General features: G+C 49.9%; 6 protein-coding genes across 6 annotated transcripts; 3 read left to right on the top strand and 3 right to left on the bottom strand.

Moving 5' to 3' along the window:
- Positions 1 to 270: 270 nt before the first annotated feature.
- LTR84_005295 (uncharacterized protein) lies at positions 271 to 1,697 on the top strand (the record flags this gene model as incomplete). Its single annotated transcript, XM_064848866.1, has 2 exons — positions 271 to 379; positions 547 to 1,697. 2 exons carry the CDS (start codon positions 271 to 273, stop codon positions 1,695 to 1,697), a joined length of 1,260 nt encoding a protein of 419 aa, XP_064711490.1.
- Positions 1,698 to 7,982: 6,285 nt separating this feature from the next.
- Positions 7,983 to 9,931, top strand: LTR84_005294 (uncharacterized protein; the record flags this gene model as incomplete). Its single annotated transcript, XM_064848865.1, has 2 exons — positions 7,983 to 9,635; positions 9,692 to 9,931. The coding sequence occupies 2 exons, from the start codon at positions 7,983 to 7,985 to the stop codon at positions 9,929 to 9,931; spliced, it is 1,893 nt and encodes a 630-aa protein (XP_064711489.1).
- Positions 9,932 to 14,990: 5,059 nt separating this feature from the next.
- LTR84_005293 (uncharacterized protein) lies at positions 14,991 to 17,098 on the bottom strand (the record flags this gene model as incomplete). The annotated part of the gene is made up of 3 exons (XM_064848864.1): positions 14,991 to 15,866; positions 15,914 to 15,933; positions 16,000 to 17,098. The coding sequence occupies 3 exons, from the start codon at positions 17,096 to 17,098 to the stop codon at positions 14,991 to 14,993; spliced, it is 1,995 nt and encodes a 664-aa protein (XP_064711488.1).
- Positions 17,099 to 17,821: 723 nt separating this feature from the next.
- On the bottom strand, positions 17,822 to 18,304 carry LTR84_005292 (uncharacterized protein; the record flags this gene model as incomplete). The annotated part of the gene is made up of 1 exon (XM_064848863.1): positions 17,822 to 18,304. The coding sequence occupies one exon, from the start codon at positions 18,302 to 18,304 to the stop codon at positions 17,822 to 17,824; it is 483 nt and encodes a 160-aa protein (XP_064711487.1).
- Positions 18,305 to 19,123: 819 nt separating this feature from the next.
- Positions 19,124 to 20,137, bottom strand: LTR84_005291 (uncharacterized protein; the record flags this gene model as incomplete). Its single annotated transcript, XM_064848862.1, has 1 exon — positions 19,124 to 20,137. One exon carries the CDS (start codon positions 20,135 to 20,137, stop codon positions 19,124 to 19,126), a length of 1,014 nt encoding a protein of 337 aa, XP_064711486.1.
- Positions 20,138 to 21,371: 1,234 nt separating this feature from the next.
- Positions 21,372 to 22,484, top strand: LTR84_005290 (uncharacterized protein; the record flags this gene model as incomplete). Its single annotated transcript, XM_064848861.1, has 1 exon — positions 21,372 to 22,484. The coding sequence occupies one exon, from the start codon at positions 21,372 to 21,374 to the stop codon at positions 22,482 to 22,484; it is 1,113 nt and encodes a 370-aa protein (XP_064711485.1).
- Between the last annotated feature and the right edge of the window lie 2,530 nt (positions 22,485 to 25,014).

The raw sequence follows: 25,014 nt of genomic DNA, 5'->3' as shown, positions 1-25,014 counted from the left end.
CGTCAAAGAACAATACATCTTTCATCACCTGCCGTGGGGGCCTCCCTTTGGTTATTGAAGGAAAATATTCACTTGACAAACAAAGTCTTTGCAGATATTGCAACTTTGTGTCACTTTCGCTTCATATAATTCCTAACCTCCTGTTGTTCGATCAATCATCAAGCCTCCATTCTTGTCTGTCTCCAAAGGCTGCCATCGCTTTAGATGCTGCACTTCAATAACTTGCAACCAACATCGACTTAGAAGCTGCACTTGATACCCGAGGACACTATGGCGCCACCAGCTGTTCTGATGATCGGGACCGGTGAGTATACGACAGGTTTCGTATCAGGTGCTGCCTCGACATCTGACAAGAAGGTTGGCGTGGTTGGATTGACATGTAAGTAAATGAAATTATTTTCATCAAGTTCCGATCAACACCCCAGTGCCATCAGATGAAAGTGGAAATGGGCAATGGACGCTATGGAAAACAGTACAAGGGGCTCGGCCTGTGACCTACCTACCGCACTGTTGTGAACACGAGACTAAGTAGGCTTCAATCACTAGTATTCGACCTCCGCCGCCGTGGCAAGGTGTCAGATCTGTCTATGGTGGGTGTCTCGGGCAAGAAGTTCCCAGCCATACGAGAGCACCTGCAGAAGAACATCTCCGACGCCTACAATGGTCTTGACGTCTCTTTCAAATCGTTCCCATCAGACGATCAGACAGACCCAGAAGCCTTCCGGACCGCCATAGACGCTCTTCCGCGAGGCTCAGCAATCACCATATTCACCCCCGACTCCACCCACTTTGATATCGCCAAGTACGCTATTGAACGTGGAATTCACGTCATGATCACCAAGCCGGCCACGAAATTGCTATCGCACCACGTCGAACTGATTCAATTGGCTAAGAAGCATCAGGTGCTCGTCTACATCGAGCATCACAAACGATTCGACCCGGCATATCAAGACGCCAAGTTCCGATCTCGCAATCTCGGTGATTTCAACTACTTCTACAGCTACATGTCACAGCCGAAATCTCAATTGGAGACGTTCAAAGCGTGGGCTGGCAAGGAGTCTGACATCTCCTACTACTTGAACTCACACCACGTCGATATCTGCGAGTGGCTGGTGCGAGACGCGGCATGGCGGCCTGCGACGGTGCGGGCGAGCGCCAGCGTGGGCATCTCCGAAGCCGTGGGCTGTGTCAAGGGCACCGAGGACACCATCACTCTGCTCGTGGACTGGACGCGAAGCACCGATGACAAGCGCGCCACCGGAATCTACACCGCCAGCTGGACCGCCCCGATGAATGCCGGTGTCCACTCACAGCAGCATTTCCACTACATCGCGTCCAAGGGTGAAGTCAACATCAACCAGGCCAAGCGAGGCTATGATGTCGTGGACGAGAACGACAAATCCGGAAGTGCCCTGAAATGGTACAACCCCTTCTACATGCGATATGCGCCGGACGAGGAAGGCAACTTCAATGGGCAGTCGGGATACGGCTACGTGAGCTTTGAGAAATTCATCGATGCCGTGACCGGTTTGAATGAGGGCAAAATCAGCCTGGTAGATTTAGATAAACGAGGACTTCCCACTCTGGCGAACACTGTCTACACAACGGCCATCCTGGAAGCGGGTCGGAGGAGTTTGGATGAGAATGGAAGAACGGTTGAGATTCTCGGAGAAGGCCAGGAGATCAGGTTAAGTTAGCGGTACCGAAAAAACAACGGGTTATGCGCAATTGATGGAACGGGAGGAAATCACAAATGGCGTGGAAAATATGATGTACCTGAAGGGTGCAAGCTGGTTCAATTGGCGCATAAACAACATGGTCTGCTCCCTCTTGGAGCCCGCTGGGCTTTGGATTTTGTCTGGAAGGGAAAAGCACATACTTCCGGGTTCTTTGAAAGCCTCGACGATTGATGACTCTGGCTCCTCCGGTTTCATACGAGAAGTTTGGTTGTAGATAGATCTTGCACAAATCAGCTCGTCGTCGTGATCGAAAAGAAAAAGATTAACAAGAGTGGTCCGTCCCAAATTGCATCATTCTCCCACAACAGGTCATCAGATGTTGTGATTGTACGAAAAGTAGTGCTGGCTGACCCCTCAATCCCGTAGCCTTATCAAGACAGGTCGCCCGAGCTGGCGACAACACTTCTAGTGTATTCTATACTCAGGTTCTGTTCGTAGCGGTCACGAAGGTCTGTGTTTTTCCGTAATACATGTGTCCTCCGCCGTATTTTTCGTTTCTGCTTTGCAAATGGTTCTGCATGAGCCTGCGTCTGTGAAACTGTAACGGAGAATAAAGTAATGTTGCCGAGGCAGCAAAGTCGATTGCAGTCGGAACTCCAAGGTGTTTCACTTGCAGTGTTAGTGCATCGAGCCTTCCTAGTACAACTTGACTCTTAGTCGTTTTCATCCGCTTCTCTATGTGTACCTGCAGTAGCTGTGGCAGGCTATGATGAGATTCATTTGTCAGACGCTTCTAGTAAGATTAAGCGCCGTATGAGCTTATCTGACCGCCGAACTATAAATGTTTACTTGAAACGATTCGGAACAGGCTCTCTCTGCAGGTCTTCTCAGCATTGATGGGCTGCTGTGGTGACACGAACCTAGAGTATTCCTGCAGTTTGGTTGTTAGAAAGCCGGTTATCATGGCCCTTGTAACCTTGACAAGAAGTACTGATGCATGTATCTTCTGCCTCAGATTGCAGGCCCTTTCTTCGACACTCGCCTTAGAAAGGGTGCAACAAAGCGAATGAGCATTAGCAGAGTGAAGCTCGTGGGATGTGATGCATTCCCCTGCAAGTCCTGTGAGGGTGATATATCCTCGGAAAATGTCGTGTAGAACAGCGCATCTCTTTTTCGTAATACGTCATGCTTCAATAGGTCAGATCTGGAGGCCACACATTGCCTTCGATGAAGTAACACCAGATCATCATGACTGTGGTGATGTGATCCTGTAAATGACCGTCCCGTACACATGAGGCGCGAATGCTATTGCCATGACTTGCGTCTCTGGTCCGGCTGTCGATCGCGTTGAGAAAGAAGAGGATATCGTCTTTGGTTTCGCTGTCAGTTGTCTCCCTTACCGATTGTTAATCGGGCTTGCATCTGACCTTCCACACCTTTGTCGTACAGAATTCTTCACATATGCATTGTAAACCCGAACAAGCTCTTACAAAGCGACTTCCCTGCCCATCGTGACACAAGGCAGGGTAAACGCCTGTCGTACGAGCGTACAAAAAGTGGTCGGGATGGTATTGCCCTTGGGCATCCCACAAGAAGGTTGGCATAAACGGGTGTGCATGTGCGACCTTCGAAGGAGGTTCGATTTTGTGGCATGAGCGAACATTTGCCTTCGAATCCACCTGTAGTTCTTCGAGAATCGAAGTAAGCTTACTGTGATCCAGCTTATCTTCATACTTCCGTTGCCCATAGCTGTTGATGTAGTACACCTGTCGGTTGGCAAGCCCAAGGAATCTGCACAATCATTTGTAATGACTTTCCTGAGATCGAGCTGGGATGCATAATCTTCTGCCTCTTCCACAACATGAAACAACTGGTAGAGTGTATCATGAGGTACAGGAGTCCGTATCTGCTTAGTACAGACTTCTATCACAATTTGAGGCACAGAGAGCGCAGTTGGCCTACCTTGAGTCGGTATGAATTCAGTACGGCCGCTCCACTGGGTCTGGAGAAAGCCCGAGTCAAGTGTTGGCTAACAGTGACCCAGCTTCCTCGTGGGATGGGTGATTTGTACGGCTTGGCATAGCTTGCGACAGAATTGCTCACTGTCTATGGGGTACTGCAGTAACCAGAATGCTTTTGATGCTTGGCATTTGTAAGAGAACTCATTTTTCTTTTCTCTAGTCATCTCGAAGCACTTGACAGGGGTTGAGGGCCGAGGCTGGCGGAGCCTCTGGAGGTCGCCTTGCTCGAGAAACAGCTACCTAGGTACTCGTAGTTAGTAATTGGCAAGGTGTGATTGTGCATCGTCCATCTTCAGATTGCATCACACCGCTTGTATAGAAATCCTCTCCGGGCTTGACCTATCCTACCTCGTATGTCATCTAAACTAACATCCAAGCCGCCTGCAGGAGACCTGAAGCACTTTCTCAAATGAATTTTCCGGAGGCAGGCATGGCGGTTGAAGGGGGGCTGGAGTCAATCATGCATGCAACCGAGGGGAAGTTGTTGTTCCCTTCGCCGCCTGCAGGCACTCCGCCCAGCGCTGCCCATGCAGTGTCCCACAATTATTTTTGCCCCCTCCTTCCGACTTATTGCCCCGCGTTGGGCGTGGTGCAGGCACCCAGCACAACTCCTACCTATCCAGTAGACAACTCAGCACCTTAAATCGCTCTTATTCGTCACAGGATTCGCGACTACGGGTGCGCAGCTCTTTTTCAAAAGTGCAGGCTGGCGATGGAGATCCGGCTTACGAGCTAAGCGCATATCCAAGGCTCCGTTCACTAACATGCCGTTCACCATATGCAAAATAAGCATAATGCATGGCTAGGTCCGGACTGTTAGAGACGAATCAAACAACGACAGCAACATCGCTGGAAGAGGCGGCGGGAGCCTCTGATGAATCTGAAAACTAGTCCCCGGAGGCAGCTCGAGAATGGCTTCTCAGAAAGTGAATCAAACTGGGGATTGAGTACTCGAAGGACAGAGTATCTAGAGCGCGGCGAGTGAAGAATTCAAAGACTGTATCTTTGTACCGCACGTCCCAGTGGCATGGTAATCGCCAGGAGAATGGTCGAAATTCCAGAACACATAGCGTTCTTCGAAGAGACAGAGCTCTAGAATCCTGCACTATCATAGCCTTTCATGGTTAATACTTACTGGATGGCCTTCAATGGACTGGTTTACTGCGCAGAGGCTGATACAATCCCAGCCCGGATCGGTTTACTTCTTACCATGTTCCCGGGTGCTTGTAGTGGGCGTAAAGGTTTGTGATTGTCAACAGCTTGCTGCCGAAGCACTGCCAAATTCTACTGTGATGAGTAAAACATCTGCAAGGCAGAACCAGAGCGAGTGACGCCAAGAGCTTACTCTGCATCTGTTCCATAATTTTTCGTTCGAAGAATTTTTTATGTAGCAGGTAGACCGATCCATTGGACAGATCATGATCCACACGTGTGAATCTTGTGGGAGAGTCGAGGATACTGAGCCGGCTGCAATAATTGTGCGAGGACTACTCGCGCCTCACTACCCAAAATTCAGAGTAGACGAAGGATTGATGCTGGCTCTATCTTTCGTCAAGCTTGCCTAATGTCCCTGAACCAGTTTATCATCAAACTCATGGTTTTCACAGGATGCCCGCCAATGTAGTCCAAGAGCACGGATGCGTAAAGCATTTGCCTCCGGATTTTCAGTGTTCGATCCGAAAGCATATCAAAAAGATGACCACATGCATGCCGAGGACACAAAGAGGTTCAGATTCCGTGTTCTAAGCGAAGCCAGATGCAGGAGGAGCAAACCATGTTCACAAGTGTGGTGGCAAGTAATATTGAGGGAAGCTGCGATGAAGATCGTTCAATTGTCTTCGCGTGATAGAGTAGCCTCGACATGCTAAGCATTGCGGAGAACCTGATAGACCGGGTTTTTGGCCTGATATTTTGCCTCCATGCAACTTTGTCGTCCCGAGATCAAGGCACAGAGGTTTGTTCGTACGCGTTATGACTCGCAAGAATGAATCATGCAATCGAAATGTAGCCAAGATAAAGATTTCACCGTGGAGGGAGCCGAGATGCAGGTATGCCCAAAATAGACACTGACTTCTGGCTTTCTGAACCGTGGGGCGGGTTTTCTCGGGCGAATCATAACTTTCCCTCGCAACGGAGAATTTGCCTTGCTTGAAGGCAAAGCGGATGTGTCTTGGCCTAACAGTTCCAGTCAAGAGGAGTCAAGTGACATGTCTTGAATCCTTGTTGAGAAGTGAGAAGACATTCTGTGGCTGCCTCAACGTATTGATCGGGTGAGAGTAAGCCTTGATGCGAGCATATCAGCATACTGCCTCGAGGATTGATCTGATCGTATCCTTTCTTAGTCGGTTGCCTTGAATCTGCGAGTAGTGTTCACATATTACCGAGCCCTGTCAGACTTTACGATTTCGATTGTTCTTCGGCAGCCTAGTTGAGTAAAGGGAAGGTGTTGTCAACGAATAGTGTCACGCCCTATGGGAAGGAGGATCAAATGATGTTCACAGCAGCTGCATCTCACGCTTTGAAAAAATCACAGCCCACATCGAGTGTCCCGTCCTCATTGCCTCAAGTGCTGATGATGCGCATGCGTCTACGGCGGTCAGTACCGAGTACTTGTGACGACTATCGATAGTGAGTAGTAGTGTAGATCCAGATGGGTGGCTGCCGTGGAAGCGTCCAGATCTCGTTGTTGTTGGTCAAGCCAACATGTCGGTCACCATCAGCTTCGAAGAGTTTTGGTTTCCTTGGCTCAGCCCCGAACATCGCCACCCAAAATCCACTAAGCATATGTTCCTGCAGAGGTGTCAAGGCCCAAGATAGGCACTACAACCACCTGACAGGTGAACTGATAGTATTGTCTGACGGTGTGGCTCTAGCTGCAGGTCCTCACATCTTGGACCGAGGGGGCCTCCTCCCAGGTAGGGGGTTCCAACTTACTCGCGTCAGGCAAGACTGCTTTTTGGATCTGTCAGATCGGTTCAACCCTCCTTCCAACCAAACGTTACTATTCTTACCAGCATCTTGGACTATTCCCCATTGTGAACTATCCTCTAGGCCCTGGGCGGTCTGCCCCATCAGACCTTGGGTTGACCACTCGACAACCTTTTCCAAGGAACGAGCGGCATGTGATCGAGTACCTACTTCGGACACATTGCTGCCCCAGAAGAATCGGAACCTGATGCCTCCAGAATATGGAGTGTTCAATGTCGCTACGGGTATCGCTAGCTAGAACAATCAAGGGAATCGCTCGATTTTAGCAGATTGGACGATTCTTTATGACGAGATTGCGATACCAGGTTGTGCACACTTGGGAAATTCTGGCGTGTGCTTAGCCAGGTCGCAAAATGCTCCTTCGTCCTTTGACTGGTAAGGCCCCAGCTCATCAGGTCATGCCAATCAGTCCACCAAGTTTTGCCCACAACCGGTCATGCAAACGGCTCGCTAGTGACCCCGCCAGCCTCCTTGTCGCAAACGCTATCATCTTCTTCGGCCTTGGCATGGCTCCACCCCCTGCCCCTGACACTCTCCCGGCACACAAACAACCTGTCCTACAGAACTCAGGGCCCTGTGCTCTGTGGCGGTGGTCCTCCCACGCAGAAATCGTTCAACCAACAATTTCATCATTGACCGACGCTCTGACATCAATTTTTTGTTTACATATTGATTGATTGTTTTGAGAGATGATCATTGATGAGCAATCTGCTGAACACCATCATCCAGCCTTGGAACTGCCTTCATTGCCCTTGGCCTTCCCAGCCAGCCTCTCTTCTGACATCTGACGGCACAAATCAAAATAGATCTGCTCAGCCTTGGACCATTTGGGTGAGGTTGCTGACCACGGCCATTCCGTCTTTGGTCTCTGCCGGCTGCCGCCACCATTGGCTCTTGAAAACCACGCGATTCAGAAAGACTGTTAGGCTGGGGCGGGATGCTACTGCACTTGCAGGGATCTCGACCAAAGCTAGGGTAGGGTCAAAAAGAAGCTGTATCGTGGCGTTGCGCGACCCCTGCCTCTTGATCCTGGTCGACAGGCCTGGGTCTCATTTAGATTCTGGAGGACTACAGCCGCAAGGACCACGGTTAGCCTGTCCCAATCAAGTATGAACTATAGTTCTTCGTATTATAATATCTGCCCCAACCTCTTCTCCCCCTCAAGTATACCTTTTCGTTTGTCCAGTTACTATATTATTATTCTTATTTCTCCAGCTTTTCCCTTGGATTCAAGGGCTCACTCGTTGTTCCATCTTTTTTTCTTTCTTTATCTACAGACATATTAGTCGGCACGATGGGTTTCTCAAGGCTCATCACCGCAGTCACCGTCCTCTCACTCGCTCTCTTCTCACATGCCGCACCTTCATCATTTAATAAACGCGCAGGCAAGACCGTTAAGTTCGAGGTCACGTTAACATCCAAAGATTATTCGCCCATCGGAGGTACCCTTCGTAAGACAATCCTGGTCAATGGCACATTCCCTGGACCAGCCTTGAAAGCCACAGTTGGCGACGATGTCGAGTTCCTCGTTCACAACGAACTTCCAGATGCTACAACAATCCACTTCCACGGTATCGTACAGCAAGGCACTCCTTGGGCTGACGGTGTACCCGGCCTCACCCAGGAGCCTATTCCAGCTGGCGAGTCCTACCTATACAAGTGGACAGCCGATGCCTCAGGAACATACTTCTACCACTCTCACTTCAGATCGCAGATTATGGATGGTCTCTATGGTGCTATTATCATCGATGCTGCTTCTGACGCCCCAAAGCCATTCTCCTTGATCAGCAACGACAGTGCAGTTGTTAAGCAGCTCGAGGCAGCCGACTTGAGCCTTCAGCCAATCTTCATTTCCGACTACAACAGCTTGACATCCAAGGAGTTCCACGATGCTCAGGTCAATGCCAACGTTGATGTCGCCTGTGCCGATGCTATCATCCTCAACGGAAAAGGCTCGCAGTACTGCTTGACCCGTGATGAGCTCACTGCATACACCAACCCTAAGGTTGCTGCTCTCTTGGCTGCCGTAAACCCACCTCAAATCACTGACAAGGGTTGCTTGCCACCCAATTTGGTTGCGACGCAAGGAAACTTCACATTCAACATTGCCTCTCTGCCCTCTACTCTCTACTCAACCTGCACTCCCAGTGACGGCGAGGCCGAAGTTATCACCGTCGATGCCTCCAAGGGTTGGGCTGCGTTGAGCTTCATCAACCCCGGTGGATACGAGCTTCTGAAATTCACCATTGACGGTCACAAGCTGTGGGTCTATGCAGTTGATGGTCAATATGTTGTTCCTCAACTCGTTGACCAGGTCGTTGTCAACAACGGTGATCGATATTCCGTTCTCGTTCAATTGAACCAGGCTCCCGCTGACTACGCCATCCGTGTTGCCAACAACGGCCTTAACCAGGTTATCAGTGGTTTCGGTGTTCTGAGCTACAAGGGATCATCTGGCCCAGCTACCTCTGATCCCAATGCATTGGCCGGCATGAACTTTGCAGGTGGAAACTTGACAACTCTGGTCGCCTTCAACGACAACAAGGCTGCTCCCTTCCCTGCTGCCGCACCCGCACCAAGTGCTGATGTTACCTTCACCATGAACATCAAGAAACTAGGACAGCCATTCGGTGCCTACGACTGGACCCTCAGCGGTGTTACTGCTTTCAACGCCAGTCTCGAAGACCAACATCCTCTGATCGATCTCGACCCCACCGAGATCTCCACCAGCGACCTTATCTACAAGACCACGACTGGACAATGGGTCGATCTCATCATCAAGACTCAAGGACCTCTTGCTCAACCTCACCCAATGCACAAGCACTCCAACAAGGCCTACGTCCTTGGAAAGGGTCAAGGAAACTGGACCTGGGCAACCGTCAGCGAGGCCGCTGCTGCTCTACCAGCAAACACCTTCAACTTTGTTAACCCTCCCCTTCGCGATGGAGTAAGCTATTCTATTTTCTCACTTTAACTGAACTTGGTCACTAACATGTTTCTTAGTACACTACTATCCCCAACGAGCAAAACAATACCTGGATGGTGCTTCGTTATGAGGTTGTCAACCCTGGCCCATTCTTGTTCCATTGTCACGTCCAGACCCACGTTGCAGGCGGCATGGCCGTTGCATTCCTTGATGGTGTCGATGACTGGCCAGAGGTTCCAGCCGCCTACGCCAACGGTGGTAACGGACTGGAGACCAGCAAGCTCAAGAAGAAGGGCAAGCTCCACCCCATCGCATAATTTCATGATTAGCACGCATCACTATAATTGCAATTGTTTATGGGTTACACGGGACTTTTTGATACCACAAAATCAGGTGACAGATCATTTTCACTGTCTTGCATACTGAGCAACTATGGGAGGTGATCGCATAGATAATGACGGGCGTTGATCTACTTTTTTTTTACTTATTACCCCTTACCACCAGCCTCATGTTGACACATTCTCCGACAATCGGAAATTTACTCATCTGGAGGATTCAGAAAAGAACATTCTCTCTTATGCCATCTCGACCAGTGGTATAACAACTTACTCCTTTAATCCATATTCAATTCTTCTCATATATATGCCACAGTTTGTACCTTAGATGACAGTTATGCACGACAGTCTACCAGATTTGGACAAGAAAAATGAACATAAATCAAAAACCCGACTTTATGATATGTTTCCCATCGTACGTTTCTTCGCTACTCGGAATAACGTTCACGACGACCAGCACCTCCACTATCCCATCCACCCCATTACTGTAGAGTACGCGACAGCCTGGAGGACGCATTGTTACCCTACTGAGATCTTGCGTTACACGCCGAGAGTCTCGAGGACGTCAGTCTCACTCCCAACCGCTCGTCTGACGCTCCAGGGGAAAGTCCATCGCCTCTGCAGCCAAGATGGTTTGCCCAGATATCTAGGAACAATGGAGGTTTCCCTTGCTTGACTTCGTCCTTCTTGACACGTCAGACCTATGTTTCGCCCCTTCCATATCCATAGACCCTAAACATCACTCTTTGTAACGAGCAAGTGCTGAATATGATGCATCATCAGCATGGTGAAGAGGGTGTGCTGTGTGCTCCTTTGTTGTCATGCTAGTTACTCACGTAATGGCTCAAATCTTGCACTTTGGGTCTTTTCGGCCTCGAATGTGCCACGAGACTCGGACCGGAGACAAGCTTCAATGGCTGCAGCAATATTCCGTAATGCAGAGCCTGGAAGTTCTGGTACCACCGTGCCAATGAGTCCCTAGATGCATTCGTTTACAGACCATAGAGATAGAATGATTCCGACCTAAACCTGACCTGTGCCCTGTAGTGTCATCTGATGGGGGTAACGGCCCTCGCACTATCAGCTACTACAGAAAGTACACATTATTACTGCTTACTCGACACCTCGTACGCCATCATCATATCCTTCGGGTGTCTTCCTTCTAGGTATTAGGCCAAGGTACAAGAGACCATTCGTGCACGCCAACACCTGAGGTGTACGGTGTGCCTTAACGCCTTAGCAGAGCTGACCATCAGGCCCGACTCGGGGATCATGGGCAACAGCTCGTTTATCGAGTTGCGAGGTCCACAGTCAAGCGACGCATTATTGATCTCGTCTCTCTGACCAAAACACGCACACAGGTTTCCACCATTTCTCGAAGAAATCGTAATCATGAACGACCGCTTGGCGATCTATCTAACCTATCTGCTGACATACCCACGGGCCACAAGAGGATATTGAAGCAGTCCACAAGTCTGAGATTATCCAAGGCTGTCTCAGCGAGGATTGACGTCTCGCTATTCTTGGCCACCGTATGCCTGAACATTGAGATTCGAGGTCTGAAAGTATGGGCAAGGGAGAATTGGGGTCGGTTTCTTGTTTCTACTCCGCAGGAAAATGAATCCGCGTTCATTTGAGTATCGAGTAGTGAAGTTCGTGTCTCCATCAACATTGCCCCGTGACTACTGTTGATAGTCGTCTTTAAGCTTGATGTTGTTATCATTTGTTCACGTTCGCAATGGGCCGCCAAATAGTCTTTCACGTGAGTGCAATTTCCCCCTGCTTTGGCGAGCGCGGACCTTTCATCAAGTTGTTTAGGCGCTCGCTTGGTAGGTGTTGCACAATTGGACCTTTGGTGTTAGCGGGCCCCCTTCGAACTTGAACCAGGAATATCCCGGCCAGATCTACAATGCTCCTGGCCCTTACCCCCGCCCAGCAGCACTCGGCCCGGGGTGGACGCTGTTTAGATCTTTCCATGCTCCCAAATTCGCGACCAACCGGCGGCCCTAGCTTTTTAGTGTAATTGCACCGAGCTTTAGGCGTGGCCTCGATTGAACGCTTGCAGCCTTTCCTGGCGCGGGGATTGGACCTTCCTTTTGAACCGGTTTTCAATAGACATCACGCTACCTTTGATGTTTACCGACTATATAATTTACTCCTCCGACAATTAGAGGTCGAAGGACGAAGCGCTGCCACTTCACTGGTTGCGGCTTGCACGCCAGTGACAACTTTCGTTTAGTAGATCCTTTGGTGGTTCTTCTGCTGAATGGACATTCGAAGAAACAAGATGCATTTGGTGAAAAGGACTTGGGCTCGCAGTGCAAGGAAACTGGTGCTTCTACGTCGAGTTCAAACCTGCACTTCAATAGATTCGGTACGCATATTCGTACGAAGTCAGAAAATCTTCATGCCGAATGATACTTGTGAACTGGTCCTGAAATATCGCGTGAGTCGTATGGCGCAACTTGAAACTTGGGATTTCAGCCATCAGGGCAAGGTAAACAACGCGACAAATGCGTCCATATGCTTGTTGACTGCTGGTGTGACAGTGGCACCTAAACCCACCAAAGCTGCCGGTAAAGTTAGATAACTGGCCGTACCGATGCAGTGGCACGCTTGTTGATGGATGTCCACTCGAGCAAATTGCTGTGGCTGATCCTTTCGAAATGCCACCGGATTCTTCCAGCGCCCATACCATCACCTCGTATTTCCATCATGAAGGCCGAGGCTCTCGTGTGCAAGAGCCTCCTGCCACAATCTTGTGCAAGATTGGATTTGTGGCGTGATCTAGACTTTCTGGGAGTCGGTCTGGCTCGATGCTACACCAGAGGCGCTAAGTCACCTTTAAGCAGTGATAGCCTCGAGACCAGCAGGGCAATGTAATCTCGATGGACCCCTTCACCACGAATTGCGACCTGCACGTTTGTAGATGCAATCATACGCAACCTCGAGTGCGCACCAATGACCGTAATTGTTGCAAGCAACAAGGCTGCGTTTGAGCCTTTCCGCTAGGATGGTTTTGTCACAGTTCACGGCAAGCCAGTCTCTTTACCGTTATTGGCCACTGAACCATCAAATCCACTCACAACGTCTTGAACTGTTTCCAGTCTCTTACTCCGCATATCACTCCAAGAATTAACTCCCTCGTACTTCGGTGGTGTTCATGATGTCAAGCGATATCAGCCATCGATACGAAAGCCGAGCTACGAGGTATCGTGCTCAATAGCACTCTCCGTAGTTCGTGACTTTGCTGGTTTACTATTCGACCGACTCAAAGCCATGAAGTCCGAGCCATTCTCCTTGGTGCTGGCCAGATGCAAAAGGTGACGACAACAGGATCGCATATCTTGATACTAATCTCATCTTCCTTGCATGGCCGGGGATACCAAGGTCTCTGACGTACACAGCCATGTCTTTCACGGACATGGTTGCGATAATCTGTCTAAGAATGGTGAACTGGATTTAGGATGAGAATCGAGCCTTCTAACTGCTCAAGAACCTTGGAAGTGTTGGTTATCAACTCTAAACTAACCATGGGGATGGTCTCCGACCGTGCTGAGACGCTGTGACTTTCGTACAAGGTGAGCCAAAGACAGGCGAACTCTAGTAAGTACCTAGGTAGTGTTTAACCTGAATACATCGGCTCTCAAAACAGATCTATGTGTTGAGGAGGTGTATTTGATACATTTTGCCATGGTCTCCAAAGACGAACCTTCCCAGTCTCAGCGATATCTCGGTAGCAGTACTACTGTGTAGGTATGAGCTTCAGCATTTACCCTTCATCACCACCTCTGGGCCAAAAACGCCTCTCTCCCTCCCCAGCATGAAGAGTCGCGGATGGAGCCCTTCACACCCCGATCTGACCGACTGTTCCAATCTCTTGGGATCCCGCACCACAATCTACATCCCCTGGAGAACCAATGGGCCCCTGGAACTCATCATCGCCGGAAACCACGACTTCAAAATGGACATTCCAGCCTTCGAGGCCAAACTTACAGGGGCGGTGCCGCCGTTAGAGCCAGGGTGGGCGGCTCGGAGTTTGGCGTGTCAGGGCAAGCGAGGCAGATGTTTGACCAGGCGAGGCAAAGTGATAGTATCGTGTTTTTCGATGAGGGGATATATTATCTCAAGCTGGAGATTGAGAACTCTCATATCGTTGGAGCGCTCGAGGGGTTGAGAGCCAACCCGTTGGACTCGAGCGAAAGAGCAAAGAGGAAATGAGCGAAGGTGGAAGAATTCGCCCTCGAGAAATGCGCGACGACGAGCCTTTTGTTCTCAAGATGAATATCCATTGCTAGTGGGAACAAAATTATTTGTTCGTCATTGGATCTATCGTGGGGCATGGAGAATTCGTGCAAAAGTCCTGATCGGTTGACGTCGAGCTTGAGAAGCACATCAACCCGCGCGGAAACTAGCAGATTTATTTATTATCATCTGTGCAAGTCAGCGAGAGTTGTACACGAGAGGATGGGAGGACCATATTGGAGGAGCAATTTGAGCTAAGGCTACCAGGGTTCGCTACTCCATTGGCTGACTAACACGGCACATGGGTTCCTGAATCCGCAATCAGCATATCTTTGTTAGTAGACATGCCAACACAAGTTTCATTCAACCGTCCTCCGATGGTATTGCCCACGAGATTATGATGAAAGCTGCACGTAGGGACTTGTTGGGACCAGCAGCTGCTTCTCTCCTCCGCAGTCTGGTTGTGTGTAACCGAAACGGCGAATACATCAACAGCTGTGGCAGAGCAGGTTCTGTTTTCATGTAGGAAAACACATTCATACCTCCCACATTGTTCGGGATGCTCACACTTGCACATCGGAGCTCCGAAACCTCCCTTAAAACCACAGTGGCATGGGCAGTCTCCAAAAACTTTATGTCGCAGCGGAATCCATGGTTGCTCAAACATTCCAGAGATTCCAAATCTCGACTCTGGTTTTGAGTATTCAGTTAAGAATCGCGCGTGGAAGATTGTGAGCTTTCGAGTATTTGATCTATAAGTCAATCGCGTTAGCATGCAATTCAAGCATCAGATTCCTCAAAAACAACATACCGCTTGTTCTTTCACAACGTTCTTGCTAAGTTGGACCCAGGTCAACTCGTTGAAAAACCCGTTGGGGAGATTGAGACTTGCAGCGACACTTCGTCTCACTTCGTGATATGTCAGACTATGTGGATGTGCTCGTAAAAAAGCTATGGTCTCGTCACGCAGTGCGTTAAGAATGATCTTCTTCTCAGCTTTCGTCTGAAATAGTTGACTTGCTGCAGATACGACTGGCCGCTGCACTGCGGGTGGATTGACTGGTGCAGGAGGAGTAGAAACGGGCGGCGTGCTGTAGACCACTTCCGGGATCGAAGTGTCCAACATTGCGGTTGTGGTGGAACTACCACCTCTCTCACCTCGTGAACGTTTGGTTCTGACGTTCTCGCGTCGGGGGTAAGGACGAACAATATCTGAGACCCGACGAGGCTGAATGTTGATGAGGGAAGCTCGATCTGAAGCGAGAATGCTTCGACCCCCATCCACGGAACAGCGCGGTCGGATTTTGACTCTGATGAAACCATTTTGTAGGTTGACCATTTGGCCTTCGACCACGTCCATCAGAGCAGTGGGACAGAACACGAAAGCTTCACCTGTGCGAAGAGCAACAATATCAACAAATAATTGCGGAGCTTCTGCTTTGCCACCACCAGAACTGGCGTTCGCGCCTGCGAGATGGTCTCTCAGGACGCTGAACCACGCAGGAGAGTTGAATCTGTGGACGATACAGATGTTACATAGGTCAATGAGTTGAGAGGACAACGTAGGTTCTTGAGTGGCAATTACCACACGAGTGCTCAGATGACGTTGCTGTCGGATGAGAGACACCAACTGCTCGGTCAGTCTCTTGGCTTCGCCGGTCTTTGTCAGGAACTATGTATGTCAGTTATTGGTCGCCGTAAGGAGGCTTTGAAACTTACTTTGTGTGCCTCGTCGATAGCTATAATTCTCCCGCACTCAGAACGATGCTCCATGAATATGGACAGACAAATGGTAAAAAGCGCACAGGCATCGTTCTCATTGACAAAGGGACAGCTCAGATCAACGATCGTTAAAGTTCCTTGTGCCGATTTGAAATAATCATCTAGCAACGCTGAGGATTCGGTAGACTGGTCACGATGAGCGAGAAAGGCTTCCAAAAGCTGCAGGCGAAGGTTCAGCGGACCATTCTGCATCTCATTAAACCCTTGCTTGTCTAACCGCGCTGAGAAGTCAGCGTAGTCAACACCAGGGCTGCCGTTGTTGTCCATAGCCATATCACGCAAAATTTGATAGAGGACTTCCATGTAGAGCGGGGGATTCTCAACGTTGTTCATATTCATGAGCGTCATCATCCGGCTGACATTCAAATGTTCCTCCTTGATGTAAAGCGGCACCACTTGTGGCTTGGGAGAAGTTTCTGGCAAGCCTGGTAGATTACTATACAAATGGTGCATAGCAGCATAATTCGAAGGCGACACAAGGACTCGAACAGGAACACCGGAAGAGCACAGATATGCGGCTTCACATAACTGTGCACTTTCCTGGCTCGTGAAATGATCATAATGAAAGACCAATCCTGCAAGGGGCTCCGGATTTTCACCAGCCGATGAGGAAGTCAGGAGAGCTGACTCAAGGATGTAAGATAGGGTGTGGCTTTTACCACTACCCTGAGATCCGCAAACAAAAGCAGACCATGGGGTGTTCATATTCACCATGAGAAAGTTGTCTTCAACAGGGAGAACTTCTGACTTGAGTCGCTCGTTGCCGTAGAATTGCTGGCAGGTGCCAAGTAGACCATACTGGGGAAATGCGATAGGATCGACGGCTCCCATCCGTCTCATATAGCCCGAGTCTAGGGCAAGTCTTACACGATTCGAAAACAAGGGTGCTGCTCTGATGTCCCCGAGCTTTTCTTTGTGCTCCAGAGTACTCGCGAAATTGAAATCATCATCAGCCGAAGAGCTCTTCACAAGCCGAAGAAACCCCTGAGTTCTCGCATCTGTGGGGAAGGTTGAGAATGGTGTTGCACGTGGAGTATCTATGGCTGGGCGAAAGCCAGACATTGGTGGGTCAAAGTCAGAGGTCCTAAGCAAGAAACTGTCTGCGGATTCTTCTTTGACCATGGGTCCTGTTGAAACAGGAGAGAAAGTCGAGCCCGTGAAATTGCTCTTGCCGAACTCTGGATACGAGCGTGTTTCTTTTGGGGTGGGTGGTTTGCTGTGGACTTGTCCCATATTATCTGACTTCCCCGGAACAAGCAGGCGTGCTTGTTGGAAGGTGATTGAAGAAGACGGGATTGATGAAGATTGAGTCGAAGAAGATGGGGTTGATGAGGGTGGAATCGATGAAGATGGGATGAAAGGATTGCCGGACATCTCAGGCGCTCCCGACCGGGCTTTAGCACGTATGAAGAGTGACTGAGTGAAAGAAGCGACAAGTGCTTCAATTGGATTTGAGCCTTGATTGAGTGAGGTTTGCGGCGAGGGTTGCTTCTCGGGAGGAGTGTCCTTCATTTCATCGGACAGGTGAGACGAGTGAAAAGGGAAGGAAAGAGAGCGGTACCTTCCAGGGCTTGAAGGGAAGGAATGGCTGGAGGGAAAGAGAAGATGAGGCAGTAGCGAAATGTGTACTGGAAGGTGAGAGTGCGATGAAGGGAGCGACCGCTTGAGGCAAGAACAACTCCTTAAGGAGGCATGGACGACCCTTGTGAGAGTTTTTCAGGGCAGCAATGCAGGATGCAGTCTCACAGATCTTTTGTTGAGAGTCTTTGACCATGGAATTTCGCAAACCAAAGATGGTAAGCAGTGATTGTTATGCCACAAACACAACCGGCCTGACAACCGGACTTAGTATCTATCATTTGAGTGGGTGGGCTCGCCGCCGAGCCTTTCCTGGGGAACGCGGCTCTCCAAGCTTCCTACAGCTCCTGAATGAGCGCCAGCCCCAGTCGACGTGCCATCTGAGAGCTGAGTATTGCGTGCGAGACCACCAGTCACTGCCCCAGTCTGTGGGACGGTGCGCGGGTCGGCAGCAGGATGTTGATCAACAGGCACACTGCTTGTTGTTCCGTTGTATGGTTGATTTGTGGTGGCCGTCGTATGTGCAGTCCCTTTATGTTTGCTGAAGTGTGCATCTGTACCTTCCATGTCGGCAATGCCTTTCTCCTTGATTGCTTTGTTCTTGGCCTCTCCCTCTCTCTCATGGAAAGCAGTATCAACCGACTCATTGAAGGTGCCACGGATTGTATCGCCAGCACCCTTAACACCTTTCAGTGCAGACTTCACATCACCCAAAACACCATGCGTCTGTTTTTGTGTTTGATCTGCCATCTTCGCGACACTGGATATTAGTGCGGTATGGGTTCTGTCAAATTATGTGATGATGATCGCTGCACGGGCGGTAAAAGACGTTGGGAAACATCCAGAGCGCAGGCGAAAGCCTTTCAATGCTGGAATCGTACAAACTGCTCTCAACAACATGACGACAGCGTATGACGTGTCTTCGCTATGAGAAAACCGGTCCTATCTATGATCACTGGATGATCGACAGGAGTTGCAGTGAAATGGAGAGAGAGAACCTCAAGTGACGACATCCTCCACACCTACAGTAGTTATGATTAGGCATAGCTACCACTGAAGGCAGGTATCCCGAGAGCCAGAAATGCCTCAGAGCCACCCGGGCGAGGATCTGTTATTTGGGGGGTGCACGCCCATTGACGCCCAGCTTCGCACACTCTTCTAAGCTTAATACTTTATTTGGAGCCCGGAGGCGTGCAAGCAGAGCACCAATGGCTTGCTTCGCCAAAAGCAATCCGACCTTCGTGTCCACGACACGACGACATTCTATCGCGCCAAAATTAAGGGACCTGAGCTATCTTGACTACTAATTGGAACCTAGAGATTGTCGATGATTCAGTCTAGAACTACCTCAAGACGCCGATAAACCGTTCGTGAAAACAAGAAATACAGCCTTGACATAAAATTGAAATTGAACAGAATGAACCCTCATCTACTCCAAGACCTCCAAGTGACAGGACCAACCTTTGGGGGCCATCGTAATCTCTCCTACTCTGACGTTTCAGAGCCAATCGTACTCTCGCCAATAGTGATGGTGCATGCGCTTCTGCGTCCTTCATACCCTTAGAAATTTCATTCAGGCTTCCTAGCCGATTGCTGGGCCACGACAGACTCTTGCAGCTCAGCGCCTCCCGCCTCGAGAGGTCCACCAATGCCATCTTTCATCCAGAACCTATTCTTGTTGTCCCTCCCAGCTACCAAGCCCGCGATGTCAAACGGATCAAACAAGGTCATTATGAAAGGTCTCTTATCAACCATGCCAGGGCCCTCGATCTCCGTCTTGCCATCCACAGCAAGATATATCTTGTAGTTCCTAGGCAGGTACTTCGCCGGAGGATAGATGTTCAAGAGAACACTGTTGAGCAGCATGGGGACGATCTCAAAGACCCAGAAAGGCCATTCTTTGCCGTTGGCGGGCGCAGTGGGAGGGTAGAAGAAGGCCGCTGTTCGGAAGCAGTTGCGGACAAGGATGAGGAAGCTCGACAGGTAAAGTTCGTAGATGATAACTGTTGCTTTGTAGTTCAATGCACCTCCTGCGCGACAGCGGCGATGGAAGAGGAAAACTAGGTAGACAAAGGCGAGAAACATGGCGAGAAGGAGGAACAGTGATGCCTTGACCAGAATTACACCCATCTTGATTTCTCCTGGAGTGTGGGTGGGATTGGAAGCATAGGAGGCGCCGATCCCGGCGAGGACGCCATCGACCATGTCCAACGCGACGAATGTTGTCCAGACTCGGCCTGGATGTAACACCGAGTGGTAGGGCAGATAGTAGAGGATCCGACCGAAGATGAAGTAATTGGCGCCTTGGTAGACTGGCGGAGCAATGAAGAGAAGTACCGAGCTTGAAATGAAGAGTCCAAGGTTGCCAGAGTGGTGGGCGTTATACTCGCGCATCGAAAGCCCAACGACGAAAAGCGTCGCCGCCCAGGGGAGCAGAAAGCCAATCCGCCATGATTTGTACTTGAGGTTGTTCTGCCAGATGTGCAGAGCTCCGGAAATGGCGAACAGCGCTGCAAACGCGGCCGAGAGCCCCTTTGTGGGTGCGTAGCGGTAAAACGAAATATCGCTTGGGAAGACAGCCATCTTGTATTCGTGTAACACTGTGACTTTCTATTAGATGGGAAGATTCAAGAGGAGTGTTGTCATTTTCGATCTCGTTGCGATTGGCATGGAGTATCTATAGTTTCCTAGCATGATCGGTCACCAACGGCTTCTCTCTGAAGCTCGTGCACATATTCGAAAGAAGCATATCAAACTTTAGCGGCAACAAAATGAAGCTCCACATTGATCGCAATGGATTTCAGGAGAGCCCACAGAAACGCCTATCGAAAGAAGGGACGTATCGGAAGGGTACAAAATACGATGAGCATAGAAGTCCCGGCGAGACAACTTGCAAGAAACTGTTAGGGATCATCAGTGGACAAGTGCGTTCATACTCGCGAGAATCGAATCGCCAATTAAGGAAGCACGCTTCGCCGCTAGCTCGCTGGCAGACGCAACAGAAGAACCAGCAGAGCTATTCTGGGCCTTCGAAATGGTGATGCCTGAGACAGCCTGATGAGTGCCTTGTCAAGGAGTTCCTATCTATCTCCATTAAGACAGATCCAGACGAGGAACACGTGGTTTATGGATTGTGTGGACGAATCACCGTTGCTGGACCTTTTTTGTGAGTGTGTTTAACAGGAACGTAAACCCGAATACGATCGCGAATTCGAACACGACGCCATAGTGGTTGGAAAGAAGTCAGCCTTGCAAAATGCCTTGGCTCGAAAACTTCCAAGGTCGATGGTGGCTTATGGCACGTGAAGCGACACGTGACCAGCATTACTATGACGTCAATATTCGTCGATGGGTTCAACCTCGGCTCATCGAACGTTCCCAGACCCACCAGTATCTTTTCGAACAGCGTTCATCCACCACGAGTACATCTTTACCGCGGTTGATATTCGTAGTTTGTCGTCGATATAGATAATCCTCCTTTCCGGGAGACATCTTAATATGGCCATTTGTGAGGTTCAAACCGGCTTACAATAAGTGATTTCGCGATCGTTAGGCATATGATGGACTCTGCGCTGCACTTTTCATCCTCCAGGTCGATCAGCTTCGGTTTTCGGTCAACGGGAAGACTCATCATTTCTTCCTTAATTTGATGTTCTGTCCAGTACGCGTTCACATGAGCTCGACACCTTCCACACATTGGTTCCAGAGTTGAAGATTGCAGCATCATATCAGCACATTCCGCACTGTGCTTGGCATCGAAGTACCCAGTCGTGATCCCAGCACAGATTGCATCGCGGTCAGAAGAAAACCGGTTGCCATGTCGCCTCACAAGACGACGGAGTCGTCCAAGGACGCCGCCGCTGAATACTTTGAGAAGAACCCTTCGCCAAAGGCGTTGAACAGCCATCAAGCCCTTGCCCGTGAATTCATACAATACCACGCGGAGACTTCGCCGGATCGGCGGATCGTGCTGGTTACTTCAGGCGGGACTACTGTTCCACTTGAGAACCAGACTGTTCGATTCATTGATAATTTTTCAGCCGGGACTCGCGGAGCAACATCCGCAGAATACTTCTTGAAGCAGGGCTATGCAGTCATCTTCCTCCATAGGCAATTCAGCCTGTTGCCATATTCGAGACACTACAGTCACAGTACCAACTGTTTCCTCGATTTCATGGATGAACACCAAGACGATGAAGGGGGAGTCGTAGTACGGAAAGAGTATCAAGAAAAGATGCGGCGAGTTCTTGAAGAATACCATTATGCCAAGCAGAACCGGCTTCTACTCCTCCTGCCTTTCGTCACAGTTACTGATTATCTCTTCGAACTTCGGGCCCTTGCAACATTGATGCACCCAATTGGTAGCCGCGCCATGTTCTACCTCGCAGCCGCAGTTTCGGACTTCTTCATTCCTCGCGAGCGCATGGACGAGCACAAGATCCAATCCCGTGACAACGGGGCGGATGGTGAGACCGGTGGCCAGGGCTCTGGAGCTAGCAGACAGCTGGTTATCAACCTTGATCCGGTTCCGAAGTTCCTCAACACGTTGGTACAGTCATGGGCACCTAAGGGGAGTATGATTGTGAGCTTCAAGCTGGAAACCAATCCGGATCTTCTGGTTGCCAAGGCGGAGCAAGCCCTTGAGCGTTACCATCACGACGTTGTCATTGGTAATCTGTTGACCACACGAAAATGGGAAGTGGTCTTCATCACCCGCGACGGTGGAGAGCACTGGGTGAGGGTTCCCAAGACTCGGAGATCCAAAAGTTTTTCCGGAATCGAGAAGATGATTGGATTGGCTGAACGCAAGCACGAGCAACATCCCATAGATCTTGAAGGCGGGACCGTAACCGAAGGGTTGGAGATTGAGAGCCTAATCATCCCTGAATTGGCGGACATGCATACTAAGATGGTTGAAAAGCAAACTTGAGTGCACGGATGAGGTACAGTAGTGAAGTTAAGTTGGGGATAACAAAGGACGATCAATAGCCACGATTGCGGAAACGACTTTGGGTACATATCTAGAATACCTAGCTAAGGTACTTTGCGCCCATAGCATCACCCCTTGCCAACTGGGTAATTTCCATGTTCGGGTCGAAGGAGTTCATGATTTCGCTCTTCCACTATCGTGGCGTGCAAGATGTATTTGGAATCATCTCTTTTGGGGTCAAGCGGGCCACCTTTCCAGCATCATTGGCAGGTTCCCGGCAATCGATCTCATGGCAAGCTATGAAAAATTCGAAGTCTGGTGAGGTATTTGACAGATTAGTGCGGAGGAAATAAGGATGAAGATCCCAATAGTACGGATCTTGCAAAGTTGTGGTTACAATTGTTAGTTTGTCTGCTTTTGGCCTACAACCCTTGGTAATTACCGTTTGTGGATGCTGTGCGGGATGTGGAAGCTGGATGGGTTGAGATGATGTGCATCTGAGAATACCCGAAAGAATTAGACTCTTCGGCTGTAAGCGAGTTGCGAGGGCTGAAAGACGTCATCGGTGCTGGCTGCCAGTGTTTGTGCAACTGGAAACGAAAAGTCAACTAGAACTCTGAACACGGTGAGAGGGCGACGCCGGGACCAAGGATGTGGGTTTCTCGAAGTTTTCAATGATCAAAGCGTCAAAGGTAGCTATAATGCCGGAGGAAGCGGTCAATCAGCGCCCAGCGTCCAACAGTCCTGGCAGGCGGCTTCCGACGCGAACTGTTGGAGATAGGGCGGTTGCCAGTGACCAACTGATGTGTGCAAAGTCAACGTTTGACAGCAGTCATTTATATCTCAAGTCAGGCTAAGGTTGAGAGGCCCAAGGCTAAGTGGAAAGCACCGAGTTAATTAGGCACCGACATCGCTACGGATAGGGCATAGGTACCTACCTAGGTAACTAAGGTCATTCCTCTTTGGTGGCTCTAGGGCGCCCTCAGAGTGTCAAAAGTCCGTCACTAAAGAGGCCTAAAGATCTACAATCTCAACTGACCAAGCTAGTTCATTCACCAGTCCCGAACCTCGCTTCGCACCCCTAAATCGAGTTTCGATCGGACTCCCGTCAGATCTTGTGGATAGCTCAAGCCACCCAAGAGATCTTTGGTGAGAGCCCCGATATACTTGATACTGATAATACTACTCAACTGTTCAAAGTGATGGCCTGAGTAGACTACCACCGACGGCAATGCAGTGATTCAACAGGAAGGAGGCCCAATGACAGCTTGACACTGAAGGTTTCCAGAAGTGCACAGGCATTACTCGGTATGAGGAGCTGGTCAGGTCGTGAAGACTGAAGACTGAAGAGGAGTGAGCACGGACCATTGGCGCCACCAGGGAAATCTTGAAAACCTAAATCATGCACCTCCATGTCTGGAAGCTTCCCAATTCCCATGCCAGTGAACTGCAAAAGGGCGATCTTACAGAATAGGACACGGCGGACACGGCTGAAGGAGGAGACCAGGCAGGCGCTTGTCTCTCCAGTCGTGGTGATTCGTCGGACGGCAGCCAAACAAGCAAGTCACGGCAATTCGACTCGTCAAATGTGATTCTTTTGACGTGGCTGCTTCCCTGCCAGCGTCTGATGCTGGACTTGAAGTACGAGCACTGGACTTGCATTGAATCATTCCAGAGTAGTTTAGGCAGTGGCACTCCGTCACGGCGGTCATCCCTACCTAACTTGAACCCGACTCTTCCACCTCTGCCTCAACTTGAACGTACCACCAGCACTGCCTTCTGCTGTTCCAACATCAACCCGTTCCCACTCTCACTACTCGGACCATACCTTGTCAATAATATCTACTTTGTTGTGGTCCATCATCGTCTCTCTGGCTCTTTTCCACCTCCTTCACCCCCTCACTTACCACCTCACCGCGGCGCCAATCACCAGAACCTTCATTGCCCTTCGACGGGTCCAACCCTGTTCAGTTCAAAGAGGTCCACAACCTGCATCCCAGAACGTCCCCACACCCGTCCCGAAGAAGCTGCCGCCGCCGTTCCTCGCTACCCACCCACCAACCCGCCACTACCAGTACAAGTACCTTGGTAGGGACTGGTTAGCTGGGTATCCTTGCAACACCACTTCCACCTACGACATTCACAGCATCTCATCCGTGGCTTTCTCGACTCAACGCAACCGCAGTGATCAATATCCTTCACAGACACTTCACTCTCAAACCTCACACTCGTTTTCACCCTCCAAATTACCTGCAAGTCACACTCTCTTGGTGTCATACGTCCAAACTGACAAGGTGTTCTAGAAAACTGGGACCTGTGTTTCACCATTTTGCCTACCGACTTCCACACACCCGTCAATATTGTCGCAAGCGCTTTTGAGACCCTGTCGATTCGCGGTTACACACACAATCACTTTGGTCCTACCTCAACCCTCGAAGCGCAATCTGGTGGGCACCCCGGCGTGACACCATGGCCAAGTAACCACCCGCTGTTATTCTGGCAAACTCACCCACCGTCTCTTGTGCTCAAG

The sequence above is a fragment of the Exophiala bonariae genome (genome assembly GCF_035927105.1).
Source record: "Exophiala bonariae strain CCFEE 5792 chromosome Unknown scaffold_2, whole genome shotgun sequence".
Taxonomy (NCBI): domain Eukaryota; kingdom Fungi; phylum Ascomycota; class Eurotiomycetes; order Chaetothyriales; family Herpotrichiellaceae; genus Exophiala; species Exophiala bonariae.
This window is presented reverse-complemented; position numbering and strand designations above follow the sequence as displayed.